At 41.8% G+C, this 16,979-nt stretch overlaps 1 protein-coding gene across 1 annotated transcript in view; it reads left to right on the plus strand.

Moving 5' to 3' along the window:
- Positions 1 to 16,979, plus strand: part of ADAMTS15 (ADAM metallopeptidase with thrombospondin type 1 motif 15) — a gene marked incomplete at both ends in the record, with an annotated part of 32,520 nt that overhangs the window by 14,249 nt on the left and 1,292 nt on the right. The window contains 6 exons of the mRNA XM_083368261.1: positions 7,793 to 7,925; positions 11,158 to 11,325; positions 13,066 to 13,349; positions 13,878 to 14,055; positions 15,210 to 15,391; positions 16,785 to 16,960. Of these exons, the coding sequence (XP_083224387.1) occupies positions 7,793 to 7,925; positions 11,158 to 11,325; positions 13,066 to 13,349; positions 13,878 to 14,055; positions 15,210 to 15,391; positions 16,785 to 16,960 (1,121 nt within the window). The remainder of the gene's footprint in view (positions 1 to 7,792; positions 7,926 to 11,157; positions 11,326 to 13,065; positions 13,350 to 13,877; positions 14,056 to 15,209; positions 15,392 to 16,784; positions 16,961 to 16,979) is intronic.

The raw sequence follows: 16,979 nt of genomic DNA on the forward strand, positions 1-16,979 counted from the left end.
TTCAATCCCATGCAAATATCATTGGTGCAAATCTCAAACTAATACAGTAAATATTTCCTCTCTTTCCCCCCTTATTAAGCACCGTCTCGTATTTAAATTAACACAGTTTTTATTCTAACCATCAAATAAAAGCAACTTTCTTACATTTTATAATAGTTTTTAAGAGATTTAAGAGATTTTCTACCCGGTCAGCCACTTCCAGTGGTGAGAGACCCCCTCTGCCCCCTCCCCCCCAGGTCCTGTTGTGTTGCACTCTCGTAGGGATTATATCCTTGCATTTTCCAAGTCCATCTCATTGCATAAGGAAATATTGGATGTTATGTATGAAGTTTGGTTGCTTCCTTGTCTTGATGCCCTGAGAAGCTGATGGTAATGGATGACTTTAAGCATCTTTTCATAAGCCACCTGTGGCCAACAAATGTTACTTCCAGCAGGACTTTCGCTTGGGACATCTGCCGTGGGACAACTGCGGCACCAATGGCCACATAATTCAGTCTCTGCTAGCATTCGTCTTAGAATGTTTCTTGGCTCAGAAATAACAGACCAAAATGCAGACATTAGGAATGCTACATAACATATGGTGGATATTAGTGGAGGGGTTTTCTTGCAGTTTTAAGTGGGATCCTGACCTGGATATGAGCTGTGGGTTTTATCATCAAGGCCAATACTATCTACTTTGATTGACAGATCTCACCCAGGGAATTGGGTTGAAGGAGAGCATTGCCAGTATTTACTGTACATTTCAACTGAGACATTGGAACTTAACTTTAGGATTTTCTTTTTGCAAATTGCTGGGTGATGTTTTCTCTCTCTCTTAAAACTCAGGACTATATATTCATATGCACATAATTAGAACAACCTTTATACTGGGTGGCTTTATAGCAGCTCCTGCACAATTGGAACCATATACCAGCTGCAGTCACTGCTTATCAGAATGTTTTTGCAATGTTCCCTTTCCGGTAGCTAATTTTATGCCATTCCATTCATTCTGTCTAAGGAGCACTCCAAATTAGCAGCAAGAGCTTAAGGAACATGAAATTTCGCAGTCTTCTATCCCAGCAATAGGCCACATTTTATGGCCTGTTTTTTTTCCTTTTTAAAATGGTTTGGTCTGGTGGCAAGGGTCATAAAGGCAGAGTAGCGATGTAATGACTCTGTGGACAAAGGTGAACATCGTTGGACCATTAATTCTCTCTTCCTATTGCTATTCAGGGCGAAAAACTGATTGCTTTGTTGAAGCTAAAAAGTAGGTGGCAAAGGTTTAGCTTAGTGTGGTACAGCTGTCCTTTAAAGATGATCCTTATCTCCTGTTAGTGATCTGGACCCCAGAACAGAGCTGGAGATTCTGAGATAATTGCATTGCATGTTATGCCGTACACCATTATGAAACACCATTTCTTTGTGGCATCTTGTGGTAGAAAAGATGTTGAGACTCTAGAAAGAGTGCAGAGAAGAGCAACAAAGATGAATAGGGGACTGGAGGCTATAACATATAAGGAACGGAATTGCTGGAATTGGGTATGTCTAGTTTAATGAAGAGAAGGATGAGGGGGGAGATGATAGCAGCCTTCCAATATCTCTCAGGGGCTGTCCCAAAGAAGAGGGAGTCAAGCTATTCTCCAAAGCGCCTAAAGGCAGGACAAGAAGCAACAGATGGAAACTAACCAAAGAGAGAAGCAACCTAGAACTAAGGAGAAACTTCCTGACAGCTAGAACAATTAACCAGTGGAACAACCTGCCTCCAGAAGCTGTGAATACTCCAACACTGGAAGTTTTTAAGGAGAAGCTGGACAGCCATTTGTCTGAAATGGTATAGGCTTTCCTGCCTGAGCAGGGGGTTGGACTAGATGACCTCCAAGGTCCCTTCCAACATCATCATCATCATCATCATCATCATCATCATCATCATCATCATCATCATTATTATTATTATTATTATTATTATTATTATTATTATCTACTGGGCTTGGGAAGGTTGTCAAGCTCAAACTTTTCCTTCGAACGTTGATGTTTAAGGCACACTATAAAGGTCCGATTGCAGGGCCTAATAATCTTCTATGATTGCTTTATGAATTTTAAATGTTTCAAAACTTGTCCCAGGGCCTGTGGGTCAGGAGGCTGGATGACTCACCGAGAGAGCTCTTTTAATTATTTTGTTTAGGTTTATCCCTGAGGATATTGTTGGTTGCAATCCTTTACAACACCCACTGATGACATAAATGAATGAATGAGTCTGTTGGAGTCAGGGTAAATAAAGAAACAATTTACATTGTGAACTTTGAGCCCTTTGTCATCTAGCTGTAATGTAGAATACACAATAGCATACATTATTTTCTTTTCTTTTTTTTTTTAAACACACAACTCTTGGTCTATCCCAAACTGGGAACTTTCAATCCTGTTCAACTGATTCCTTTTTTTCCGGATGTTGGCTTAAAACTCAAAGACTCTCTCCATCTGATTTCCCCACGCGAGAAGCGATACGGCTAGCTTCCTGTTAAGGATCAGTAGTTGCCTTGGAGAAGATGTTTTTTGGCTTCTCAGCCAGGTTAGCTTCCTCTTTTTAATTTTATTATTTTTTTCCCCAAAACTGAACGCCAGATCATCTGCTCGGTTGATTTACATCCACCACAAAGGATTGTGCTGGCTAGAAGATGTGTCTTTTGTAAAAAAAAAAAAATGATGTAAACCTGTCTCCATTTCCCTGTTGATGGCATTTTTGAGATGACCATTGAGAAGAGGAAGGAAGCAAAGGTGCATGGAGCAATTCTGGCTACATTTTTAAGACATAATTCCGCTGGGGGTTGATTTATTCGCCTGTTGCAGGAAACGTGAAAAAGGTCTCTTAGTCAGCGGGATGTCAATCGTGAACCTATTTTGGCAGAACGTTTAGCTGATTGATGATGTTAATGCTACATGTAGACAATTCCTTTACAAAATCTGTCCAGTTTTCTCCAAGTTTTCTTCTTCCTGCTTTTTTTTTTCTCATTCTCAGGGTGCTTTGATATTTCTTTCAGATTTTTTTTTTTGTAACGATGTGTCCAAATTTACTTTATGGCTGCAAACTGATGATGCCTTCCCTTGGGACTGAATTGAAGTATGGACAACTGGGAAGATGGAAGATTTTTGGAACAGTACCAAAAAAATAACTGGTCTCAAGCATCTCGCTTAGCTGCCTAAGGTCATTTTCAGGATTCCTAGGCCGATAAATATTTCACCAAAATACACTTCCCCTTTGAGAAAAATAATAATAAAAAAGAAAGCATTTTTTGCTCATTATACTGAGAATGATCAGAAATAGCACTTAAGAAATCTTTAGCACACAACCCTTGTGCTATTCCACTTTGACTTTGGTGGATCAGTTTTATCTTGCATGGTTTGGTGATGATCACACCATGTCTAGACCTTTCTGCTGATTGTTTTACAGACATCCTGACTATGCAATCTTAATTCTTTTCACAATTATGGACATTATGGCCATTTCTCCCTGTGTCTCCTGTAGTCCAAGTCTAGTCTCTGTAGATTTCTTTGCTAGATATCTTTGGAGATTCTTGGTCATCCAGGTCACGGTTGTCCTAAAGGTGCTTTTTCAGGAGGCATCTGGACATTCTTGTTTTTCTTTGAAGACATTTCACTTCTCAACCAAGAAGCTTCTTCGGCTCTGATTAGATGGTGGGGAATAGAAGGCTTGTCTTCAACAGTGAAGGGACACAGGGCAGGAAACATCCTGCAACCAAGAAAGCTCCACACACATTTGCACTACTCAGGTGACCCTGAGGACACAGTTAAACCTCCAAGTGGCCTCAACAACTCTCTAAAAGAATGCAAATAACTAGCAGTCTGCAAGGAAAATAAACCCTTCCATTCCCCACTACCTAGTCAGAGCTGAGGAAGCTTCTTGGATGAGAAGCAAAACGTCTTCAGAGAAAAACAAGAAAGTCCAGTTACCTCCTGAAAAAGCACCTTTGGGACTTCTTTGCTAGACTGCTGAGATTGATAGAGGTTAAATATTGTCAGCTTTTTAAGAGAGTCAAGTTCAAGAAACAGGAAGGCGCTAGGAATCATGGCATCTATTTTAGGCAGGTTCTTGTAACATGATTTGTAAGTCTATCAAAACTTCTCTCTAGTGCAACCTATATCTAACTCAATCAAGGTGGAGTTGTTTTGAGTTTCTTTTTTCCCTGTTTTCTGATTTCCCAAGGCTTAGAAGTATCTTTTCTTCCCAACATGTGTCTCAAGTCTTGCAGGATACAGCCTGGAGCTATTCCTTGTTGCTTTTGAATAAGAGGGTATGGAAGCAATTTGCAATAAGAACATAACAATGCTGTCTTTGCTCCAGATTGTGAATTGACCTCTTTGGGACATGATGTCAATCCTGGATCCCAGCAGCAGTAAGAATGGGATGTGGCAAGCTTCCCCTATGTTCTGCCTGGTGCTGGGTAAGGGGGTGGTTGGCTTAAATCTGTTCCAGCGATGCCTTTCGTGGCATGAAGCTTTCGTATCTAGAACATGTAAAAAAATGTAGCTCATCTTCAGGTTTCCAGCTGGGGAAATGATCTTTGTTCCCCTTGAATGATCTTAGCTGAATTATTGGCATCACACTCAAGGAACACCAAAGAGCATCATTCTCAATGAGAGCCAAAAGTTTGACCCACATGGCCTTGTTAATTGGTGGAAGAACGGTCTTCAGCAAGAGATGCTTTTTGAGCATTGAAAGCTAACTTGCCTTATTTCTTTTTTCCGGTACGGTGAAATTTTTGCCCCTTGCTTAATTCTTTAACTATGTTCTCAGTTTCTTCTCATGACTTCATACTGCATAGCTCACGACTTTTCTCCTAGTATTCTTTACTAGAAAAGGTTTCCCTCCCACCCACCCCTTGTCAGTTTGTCAAGCCTGCCAGAAACCCATATTTATGAGCATTTTTTCACAGGTCCACCTAATCCCAACATTACTAGGTTGCCATTTAGTGTGCTTCATCCATAGCATTGCTAGATCTAGATCTGAGATGTTTTAAGAGCAGCTGTAAAGCATGAATGTTGCCCTAAGGAGCCTTGGTGGCACAGTGGTTAGAATGCAGTATTGCAAGGCAAACTCTGCCCACAGCCTGGAGTTTGATCATGATGGGGCTCAAGGTTAACTCAGCCACCCTTCCAAGGTCAGTAAAATGAGAACCCAGATTGTTGGGGGCAATACACTGACTCTGTAAACCGCCCAGAGAGGGTTGTAAAGCACTATGGAGTGGTATATAATCTAAGTGCTACTGCTATAAGCAAGGAGATATATCAGTGTGTTGCCAACTTGATGCCCTCTGGATAGTGTTGGCATTACAACTCCTAGAATTCTTAGCTAGTTTAGTCTTTGGCTGAGGGTCAGGCAACCATGATGCAAATGGGTTCAAAACAAACCTGGGTTTGTGTCTGGATAATGGATGAAATTATTTTTGATTGCATTCACATTTGAGCATTGGCTCTAAAAGCACTCTTGTTGACAATGATGCTATCCATTCAATCATGTCCATTCCTGGGGATTCTAAGGACCATCTCTCTACGTTTTCCTTCTTTGCACAGCTTCTTTCAGTTGTTCTATGTTCTGGCTGGCATCAGCTTTGACAGAGTCTAGCCACTGTGATTTTGACAGCCTCATTTTCTTTACCACTGACCATTCCAAGCACAACTGCCTTTTCTAATTGATTGCATGACATGGCTGAAATAAGTAAGGTGGATTTTTTTTTTGGATTTTTGCCTTCCAGCAATATGCCTGTTTTTATATGCTCCAGTTGACACAGAGCTAAATTAATGACGTATCTGTCTGTACCATTATTCTCCCTTCTTAGAACTAATATATCTTCTTTCAGGAATTGCTGCAGCTACAATGAGCCACCATCACTTTACACAGGCATACCTCCCTAGAGAGTAAGCTGTTTGAGGTACTGGATATATTCCTGAGTCTCTTGGAAAGAAAGATAACTTGTTGTGAAAAGAAAGATCACTTCTCGTGAAATGATACTACTGCTTTATAATACCTTGTTAAGACCATCCTTGGAATACAGCATCCAGTTTTGGTCACCACAATATAAAAAAGATTTTGAGATTCTGGAAAGAGTGCAGAGAATAAGTGACAAAGATGATTAGGGGGCTGCAGGCTAAAACATTGCTGGAATTGGGTATGTCTAGTAAAGAGAAAAGAAGGACTAGGGGGTGACATGATAGTAGTGTTCCAATACTTGAAGGGCTGCCACTAAGAGGAATGGGTCAACCTATTCTTCAAAGCACCTGAAGTCAGAACAAGAAACAATGGATGGAAACTAATCTAGGAGAGAAGCAACCTAGAACTAAGGAGGAATTTCCTGACAGGGAAACAATCAACCAGTGGAACAGGTGTGGTTGCTCCATCACTGGAGACTTTTAAGAAGGGACTGGACAACCATTTGTCTAAAATGGTATAAAGTCTCTGGCTTGAGCAGGGGGTTGGACTGGAATAGAATAGAATAGAATAGAATAGAATAGAATAGAATAGAATAGAATAGAATAGAATAGAATGATGCAAGGGACCTTGGAGTTCTTTTAGTCCAACCCTCTGTTCAAGTGGGAGATCCTATCAAGTGGCTAGAAATCCTCCAAGATCCCTTCCAACTTTGTTATTCTGTTATAAAGAACAAACAGGGCATCCCAAGCAGACTGGGACAACATAGCTTGGCAATGATAGTTTATTTCCTGGCATGACTTCTCAATTCATCTATCTTAGTTCTGAATTCTGGCTTCAGCCCCTCAGCACTCATCTCTGGTTCTTGGTCATTGGCTGGTTCTTTGACACCTGTCTATGACTAAGCTCTAATAATTCTAAACAAGACTTGGCTTATCCAGTAGATCTCAGCTGGATTTGGCTTGTGGATGGTTCAGCTCAAGTACAAATATTCAAAATATGAGGGTGGTCACATGACCATCTCACAGATAGTAAATCCACCCTTAAAAGCAACAAGAAGGAAGAAGGAACAGGGAAATAAGAAATAGAATGTGCTATAACCAGCCTCCCATGGAAGATATGAAGAACATTAGGTAATTAGTCTGAATTTAGCCGTATTGTTTGGCGAACAGAAGAAATGGCCCACATTTTGAGTACCAAGCAGAAAGCTTTCATCTCCCTTTCTACTCAGACTTTCAAATATGGGATGATGGTGACTTCCAGCTTCCTCTTATCACCTGGAACTCTGTGCGGACAAATATCTAGAAGTCAGCCATGGTTAATTGCACTTCTTCAGCGTAGAAGTTCAGTAATTTGGTGCTTCTAAAGCTGAGCATAATCTGATGAGTTGGAAGTATCCCACAGCTCAACGAATCAAACCCTTGTTCAGTTTAGATATCCAGAATAAAAGTTTCTCTGTGACTTTCAGCCAACTACTTGAAGATCTCTAACAAAGGACTGTCTACCTATTTGCAGATGGGCTTCTCGTATTGATTGTAAGTTTCTCCTGGAGGCTTATTGTCTGAAAGCTGAGAAGACCACTGTGAATGAGCAAAGAAACAAACCTATTTTAAATTAAGTTCCATTGCATTTAGCCAGCTTTATTCATAGATAGGTGTCTATAGGATTGAATCCGGAGATGTTCTTCATTATTATTCCTATTATCAACTGCTTTGTAAATGAGTAAAATAGATAGAACTGCTTTAAAAGTCTGCCTTTGAAGCTGAAATCAATCCAAGCAAATGATATGTGGGAAGCATTGTGTATACATAACATTTTAAATTATGAAAAATGAACTGTTGAGATTAAAGGATAGTTTCTTGTTCCTGGCAGGATTTGTGTGGTGCTACCACTTGTGACACCCTGGGAATGGCGGATGTCGGCACCATGTGTGATCCCAAACGCAGTTGCTCCGTCATTGAGGATGATGGTCTTCCTTCTGCTTTTACTACAGCTCATGAGCTAGGTAAGGAACGGCTTCAAAAAAGGATAGAAAGATGAGAGAGAAGACTTAGAAGAACATCTAAAGCTGGTTGGGTGATTTTTGGCCAATCACCAGGAGCCTGTGATTTCTTAGTCCCACCTTAGGCATGAATGACGGCTGGGTAACTTTGGGCTAATCGTTTAGGAAACTGTATATATTCTAATCCACTTTAAGTCTGAAAGCTGGCTGGGTGACTTTGGGATAATCATTCTTTCTCAGTCCAACCTTCCTTAGAGCATTGTTATTGTGTGGAAAATAGGAGGAGGAAGGAGTATTAGGTATGTCCATCATCTTGCCTTATTTATAAAAAGAATAAATACTAAGAAAAAAAAAAGAGAAACTCTTGAAGATTCTGAAGACTAAAAAAATATATTCCTGTAGGGATTCTTCTTGTGGTCCTCTTATCTTTTCTTTCCGAGATACTGTCAAGCTATGAAGATTGCTTGCCCTAGGACAGCCATGCCGCTTCTAGCTTGCCAACACTTCTGAGGGGGGGAGGGGAATGTATGGAATGCACAGGTGATTTCTATCCACTGGGAACCAAGGTTGCAGAAGAGAAGTTATGGCAAGCGTTTAGAGGCGCCATATTGGCGGAGCTGGTTTTTCATTCATTAGTGCCGGTATGCTGTGCTCAATAAAATTTTGCATTAGAGATCATGATGTCTCAGGTGTGCTTACTTCATTGGGATCATCAGCCGGCACTTTGACAGATACCAGTCCTGTAACCCAATTCTAAATGTGGCATTTCTATGTTCTATGACTTTTGTGGTGGTGGTCATCTATAGTTAGAAAAGGAAGAAATGGGAGATTAGGAACTGTGAAAGCACAGATCTCCAGAAGATGGTTCCAAGTCAGCTAGTTTAGCCTCTTAAATCCAGCAGCATCCAATCATTTACAGCTTGTTCTTTGCATCCGCCCGGTTTTGCATGCTCTCCTTCCGATGTTTGGCAAGCCATTCTTGGCCAGCAGTTTCAATCCCTCAGCCAGTGACTTTGGAAGTGGTCACTTAACCAAGGCCACAGCTGAGAGGCAGAGCCCACACCGTAATGTGGTTGACACCTGCCAAAGAGATTTTGCCAAGGAAATGGAGGGAGAGGAATGTGGCTTGATTCCATTTTTAACAGAAGAATTCTCTCTCTAATTAGAGAAAGAAGCTTGACGTTTAAAATAAATCCCAGTACTGGATTCAGGAAGTCTTGATAATAGCAAAAGTTTAAGAATAGTTTTGTGGGAAACTCAGCCTTGTAAATGAATGTGTATATATGTTTGCGGAGGAAAAAGAGAGCAACAAGGCTGCAATTTTATTCCAAGGCTCGGTTGGAACTGCTGGAGAACAGTTGTTCGAAAGAGAAGGAATCCCAAGCAGAGGGCTCCTCGTTGCTGGCTCTTCTGTTCCCAGGCTTTAGAGATCCTGAAATAATGTGTAATTGCTGGGATGCGTTAGATACACACCTCGATCCAGAGCGCCAGAGTGTCTCCTGAATTGACAACCAAATGGCTTGGTTCTCATTTAGAAAGCAGGAGGAGGATTTGGGGTTTAGAGGAACAAAATATTCCGATTCAAAATAGCTCCTAAAATTAGAAATGGTTTCACTGCAAATTAGATTCCTCTGGCTGGGATAGGCTAGCTCATGGCAAGGCCCTTTGCTGCCTTTTGATGGTTCCCTTCAGGTTTGGTGTTCCATGCTGGATTAAATTCAGCTGCATTGTCTTGTATCTCTTCACATAGTCAACTGTCACAGTGAGTTGACAGGTATCATGTAATGTCTGAATAAAGCCAACCCAAAATTGTGAAGACATTTTTGATTATCCTCTGCCTAAACCAGGGGTGTCCAACCGTGGCACTTTGGACCAATCACAGGAAACTGTGAGTTCTAGTCCCACCTTAAGCATGAAAGACAGCTGGATGACTTTGGGCCAATCACAGGAGACTGTGAGTTCTAGTCCCACCTTAGGAATGAAAGATGGGTGACTTTGGGCCAATCATCAGGAGACTGTGAGTTCTAGTCCCACCTTAGGCATGAAAGACAGCTGGATGACTTTGGGCCAATCACAGGAGACTGTGAGTTCTAGTCTCACTTTAGGAATGAAACCAGGTTGGGTGAATTTGGTTCAGTCACTCTCTTTTAGCCCATATTGCCGGGCTCAGAAAACAAGCCAGTTGGTCAATTCCCATCATTTCCAATCCCAAATGGATCAACTCTCAGTTGATCTGAAAAAAGCAGACCCCGCACTTGCGGAAAAACACAAGAAGAAAAATAAAATAAGGATGCCAAAGGCAACTGGTCAGCCCAGTGAGAAGCAGAATACTGGGTGAGATAGTTTACCAGTTAATCTAGCAGGAAGGCATTTAATATTCTGAAATTACATTAAACAAATAGAGTTAATTTATTTCTGACCTAGTTTAACTAGATGTTCTTCCACTAGTCCCAGTATGTCTCTGATCAGCTTTCAGATGTTCCACCCAGGGTAGTTATGAGCTTGAATAAGGAATTCTCTTTTTCTTTTCTCCTCCCTCGTTTCTCATTTTTTCCCCCTCAAGTCTTTCGAAACGACAAGTATCTGCACACATAGTAAATGGTGTGAGTCTTGGCAAAGAAAAACTGCTGGCTTGCAGGTCTTGCTGGCAGCAATTGCACTCTGCATCTGTTGTAAATTTATTGGCCTTTGAGGGACAACCTGATTAGAACATGAGAAGGAAGATGTTTGTGGATCTAGGAAAGGGAATGTAGAGTACAACAGTTTTGCTGCAGGCCCTTGCAAAGCTATGTGCAACAGAGGTCACTTCTTTCATGGATTAAGGAAGAAAAAGCAAAGAGGAGGTGGAGGACACAAATTAAACCTTTGTAAAACCTCCAGACCATGCCAAGTCCAACAGCTTTGACATCGTGTCCCTACTGTTGCCTGGACAGCAGGAAAGAGATTTGATGACTCCTTCCAATAGGTTAAATCTGGCCAGTTGTTCATATTAAAAATTGGTTTAATCAATAACCAAATTAACCATGATTATGAACACAAAGCACGGTTCTTGAATTAGAAGGACTCAAGCTCACTGTTTACCACCTCCTGTTTTACATAAGGAAAGGTTTCAGTAAGAGGAAACAGTATGTTGGAAGGAGAAACTAACAGATACTTCTATTCATTACTAATTCCATCCCTCGGGAAGTACCAGAATGCTGGCTGCAATTTTCAAACCATAACTCTCTCTTTCTAGGACATGTGTTCAACATGCCCCATGACAACGTGAAGGCTTGTGAAGAAGTCTTTGGTAAACTGAAGACTAACCATATGATGTCCCCCACTCTCATCCAAATTGATCGTGTTAACCCATGGTCACCTTGTAGCACGGCCATCATCACTGACTTCCTGGACAGCGGACATGGTGAGAAGGGGACAGGAGGTAGATCCATGAAAGAGAGATGGGGGCTACAGATTAGGGATGCTTGTCTAGAAACGGGCTGGAAGACACCTTTGTCACCAAAATTTAGGTGGACAAGTCAGAAGGGTAGTGGCGAAATGATGTCCTTAAGAGAAAGGGAAGTGGTTCAATCAAAGTATTTGCTCCAGAAGCCAACTTTTCTCACTTGGTGAATGCTTACACTTTGGAATAGTAAATTCTTGTGGTTCGTCACTGCTGATTTTTGCATGTAAGTTATAATGATCTGAGCTGGTGGTCCTTCTTGGTGGCAATGAATCTCAGCCAAAGTAATTGTGACAAAGGATATCCTGTGCAGTTCACCTTTCTATAGTGTGCTGACTCCATAAACGTGGTATTTCAAGGCAAATCTTGGAATTTACTTTTTTGCTGGAGCATCCAGCAAAACTCAGTTAAGCAAACAGAATTTCTCTGTGGGATTCTGCATATCCTAAAGCCGAGACCCACAAAAACATGAGCAATCTCTGTAGTCATGATATGATCTAGATGTTATCCTTTCTTTATCAGTAATAGATCTGTTGGAGTCCATTACTTTTCAAATTGGCTTCATCTCCTGTACTAAGCTAGGTTTTATTGTAACAATGATTCATGGAATAAGCTACAATGGAGCTTTACAGAGCCATAAACTATGGATTATAGAATACAAGACACTGTTAAGTCAAAACTAGGCAAACCTCCTTAAGACTTAGTTGACTTAGACTCGATATTGTGATGCAAACACAATATTAGACCGTGACTTTATTAAAGCCAGGTTTGGAATTACTAAAGAATTTCCCTTTAATTTGGAAATTCATTTTGCTGATGAATGTCACCGAAATATTATGATTTTTCTATTAATTTAAAGAGAGAGAGAGGAGAAAAAAAAGAAACAAACCTTTTTGGAGAAAGGGAAGCAAAACCTTTCACCATTTTTTTTTGTTAGCGTCTCAAATAGGTTTTGCACATTCTTAATGTTTGCTCTTATGCTATCAAGATGTTTATTTGAATCTGCTCTTAGGAGTATATAAAAACTGAGCCCTTAGAGAAGGTAAACCTGGAGGGTGTTGGAGATTCTTAAAACCAGCTGTCTAGAAAAATAGAATAATCACCCGATCAAACTCTTTTTGGCACACTCCTCTACTTTTACTAAACAATTTACACTTGGAAAGCTGTAAATCATTAGAAATGCTAAGGCTGAATCTAACTTGGAATACCCATTTTAGAAGGATCTGGAATTATAGGGCAGCAGGTCAACTGTACTCATCCTTGTTTGAAACTTTTTTTTAAAAAAAAGAATGTGATTTATATCAGATTTCTGTGCCAACCTCCAACCTAAATATCCAAATCAGTTCACAGTTTAAAAATGTAAATCCTGACCACTGCATTCTCACCTCTGTCACCACTGTGATTAGTATTGGTAACAAAGCAAGAGAAATAGTCCTGATGCTACAGAGCCATGGAGGTGCAGTGGGCTGACTCGGCCCACTGCCAGGAGTTCGATCCTGACCGGCTCAAGTTGACTCAGCCTTCCATCCTTCTGAGGTCAGCAAAATGAGGACCCAGATTGTTGGGGGCAATATACGCTGACTCTGTAACCCGCTTAGAGAGGGCTGTAAAGCACTATGAAGTGGTATATAAGTGTAAGTGCTATTGCTATGGATACTTCCTTTGGGATGATCTCCCACTGTAGCCCTCTGTCTTCTCCAGGTGATTGCCTTTTGGACCAACCCACCAAGCCAATCTCCTTGCCTCAGGAACTTCCCGGTTCCAGCTATAATCTCAACCAGCAGTGTGAGCTGGCCTTTGGCATTGGCTCCAAGCCTTGCCCATACATGCAATACTGCACTAAGCTTTGGTGCACTGGAAAGGCTCGTGGCCACATCATGTGCCAGACCCGTCATTTCCCTTGGGCTGATGGCACCAGCTGTGGAGAAGGGAAGTTCTGCATGAAAGGTGCCTGTGTGGAGAGGCATAACATCAGTAAGTACCGGGTGAGTACTGATGGCTCTTTACATGGAGAGCAGCCCAAACGCTGATGTTCACAAAGGTTTAGTTCAGGCCATAGATGCATATGCAAACAAACAAACAAACAGAAAAAGACTATGCTAAATAGGCAATCCAACATAATTCGACCCAGGCATGAATTATCCAGAACTGAGAGTTTTGGAAGCATCTAAATTAACCATTGTAGTCCACATGGATTTGGATAGTTGTACTCATAGTCTCCTGAATCATTGCTGATTTGGTTTGTTATGGTTTAGTTTAATCCACTTAAGAAAATTGCAGAGATCTGCACAAGCAGTTGATTTAATTGCTTGTTAGTTTCCACAACGAGTCAGCTCTTTTGAAATGCTAAGGGATCAAAACAATTCCTAATCTGCCGATTATTAAAAATGCTGAAAAAGCATTGTGCACGTACTTCATGGCACTAGCTAGCCAAAGTGTTGCATTCCTTGAGAAAAAATAGGGATGGCATCCTTGTGGGTTTCATATCTGCTCAATGTCTTATGGCCTGACAGGTGGATGGCAACTGGGGAAAGTGGGCACCTTATGGAACATGTTCAAGGACATGTGGTGGAGGAGTCCAGCTGGCTAAACGTCAATGCAACAATCCGGCTCCAGCCAATGAAGGGAAGTATTGTGAAGGGGTTCGAGTTAAATATCGCTCTTGTGGTTTGGATCCCTGCTTTGCTTCAGGTGAGATTTAATGAAGGTGCCAACTGCAGCACTGTCAAGATGGCTGATCAATTCTTTTGGAGGGGATAACAGGACTAGACTAGGTTTTGGTACAGTAGTTAAGGCATCAGACTAGAAACCAGGAGATTGTGAGCTCTAGTTCCACCTTAGGAAAGAAAGCTACTGGGTGACTTTTAGCCAGTCTTAGTCCCACCTTAAGCATGAAAGTTGATTGGGTGACGTTTGGCAAATCACCAGGAGCTGACTGGGTGTCTTGGGCCAATCACCAGGAGATGGTGAATTCTAGTCCCACCTAAGGAAAGAAAGCCAGCTGGGTGATTTTTAGCCAATTGCCATGAGACTGTGAGTTCTAGTTTCACTTTAAAGCATGAAAACTGACTGGGTGACTTTGTGCCAGTCACTCCCTCTCAGCCGAGCTCACCACGCAGGGTTGTTGTTATGGGGAAGAGATATTAGGTAAGGTATTAGGCATGTTCTGGGTATTAGGCATATGAGGATGCAGGAGATATTAGGTATGATCACTGCCTTGAGTTATTTGTAAAAATAAAAGCAGGATAAAAATCTGGGCATTATGAGGAGAAAATGTTCAGCTGTGTTGTATTTCCTTCTCTGCTCATGTTCAAATCCAATATTTATGACTATGTGCAACGTTGTCTGAAGATTCACTAGATCAGTGATGGTGAACCTTTTAAAGACCGAGTACCCCAAAACCACCCTGCCTCCGCCCGCCCCTGATCCGCCCCCATGCCCCAACCCACCTACCCCCACTCCACCCCCACTCCCACCTGCCTACTCGGAGGGCCACCCACCGCCTCCTTGGCCCACTACAGCAGATCGCCCAGATGGCCCTGCAGCACCATGGCAGCCATGCCCTCCGCCTGTGCCCCGCAGCATCATCTGCGCACAATGGGGCACGAGGGCAGAGTCTTGCCCCCGCTGCCCGGCTGCCATGTCCTTGTCTGCGCTACTCTGTGCAGGCCACACCTGGGGGCAACTCTCCCCCGGGGAGGCTGGTGTGACGGCATGCGTGCCCACAGAGAGGGCTCTGAGTGCCGCCTCTAGCATGCGTGCCATAGGTTCGCCACCACTGCACTAGATGCTCGCTCTATTTGTGTTGGTAGGAATCAGCTCCTAAAATTTCTGATTTCTCATAGTTCCAGGAAAGAGTTTTCGGGAAGAACAATGCGAGGCTTTCAATGGCTACAACCATAGCACGAACCGACTCACCGCCATTGTCTCCTGGGTCCCCAAATATTCTGGGGTGTCACCGCGGGATAAATGCAAGCTCATCTGTCGAGCCAATGGAACTGGCTACTTTTATGTCTTAGCCCCAAAGGTAAGTTGGACTTTTTAAAATTCTTTTGTTGTTGTTGTTGTTGTCGCTAAAGTTGGATGGCAGCAAAGGGCAAAGGCTGAAAAAAAAAGAAGCAGTTGCGCTGGATATTTTAAAATGAAAGGAATGTACTTTAATGAATGTTCAATTTAGAGAAAAAAAGAGAAATTGTAAAGGGATGCTTGTTGAAGGGTGATTAATTGAAGGTATTTAGATTTTCCTGGAAACATATCAGTCCCATAATTATCTAGATGAAATGTTGACAATGTTTACCTTCCGAGGTAGGTAAAATGAGGACCCAGATTGTTGGGGGCAATTAAGCTGACTTTGTAATAATGCCGCTTGGGTGTGTGTGTGTGAAAGCCCTAATAAGCAGGCATATAACATAGAATGAAGGCTACTGCTAAGTTTGTAAGCCGCCCTGAGTCTTCGGAGAAGGGCGGGATATAAATGGAATTTAAAAAAAATGCCTACAAACATACTCAGTGCTAATACAACACTTCTGTCCACAATTATTTGTGTAATGTTTGCAATCCTGTGTTGCTTGCTTCTATGCACAAAGAGCCTTGGTTTCTAATGGGAACCATGGAGGACACTGTGATAAAAAAGTAGTCCTTGACTTATAACCATAAATGAGCCTGGAATTACTGTCATAAGTTGTTGCAGTTGTGAGCAGACCTGATTTTTTCACATTTTTTTCAGTGGTTGTTAAGCAAACTCTGTGGCTGTTAAGTGTACACCATAGTTGTTAAGCAGCTCAATTTTCCCAAGTGGGTATATTTTGCTAGAAACTGGAATTAAGCACTGGGAACTGGCAAAAAAATTGCAAATTGCAGTCATGTGTCTGTAGGACATGGCCAATGGCTGTAAAGGTGATCTGTTTTCCAAGTGCCCACAATGTGATCATTTGACTCAGGGTGTTTGTGGCCATGAAAATAGGTTATAAGTAGCTTTTTTTTTGGGGGGGGAGAGGGATTCATCATAACTTTGAATGGTCATTAAGTCACTGGTTGTAAGTCGAGGACTACCTTGTTGCAGAACAGCTAGTATGCTACTCAGAATCATTTTGGTGGTTCTGAATCTTCATACCTGTCCCATATCCAGATAGTGCCCGGATCTCAGAAATATCTTTTTAAAAAATCAAGATTCATGAACGGATGTTTGTCATACATAGCACTGTGGAACATTCAACTACATGACAGAAGTCCTAATGAACAGTGGTGCAAACAGCTTCTTTGGACAGAGCAAAGGATAACATTTTCTTTGCTAGGACCACGGGCAGGGATGGCAGATGATTGCTTGTTTCCAAATCAAATGGCTACAGGTCAACTTTCCAGCCATCTCTAGATTTTACTAAAGCAGCACTGGGTGCTATTCTTATCCTTCTGATTTTCAGGTGGTGGATGGTACACCATGTTCTCCAGACTCTAGCTCGCTATGTGTCCAGGGAAAATGTATCAAAGCTGGATGCGATGGGAAACTTGGTTCCAAAAAGAAATTCGACAAGTGCGGCGTGTGTGGAGGAGACACCAAAAGCTGCAAGAAAGTTTCAGGCTTGTTCACCAAACCTATGTGAGTGAACTTTGGGTAG

Source organism: Vipera ursinii (genome assembly GCF_947247035.1).
Source record: "Vipera ursinii genome assembly, chromosome: 8".
Taxonomy (NCBI): domain Eukaryota; kingdom Metazoa; phylum Chordata; class Lepidosauria; order Squamata; family Viperidae; genus Vipera; species Vipera ursinii.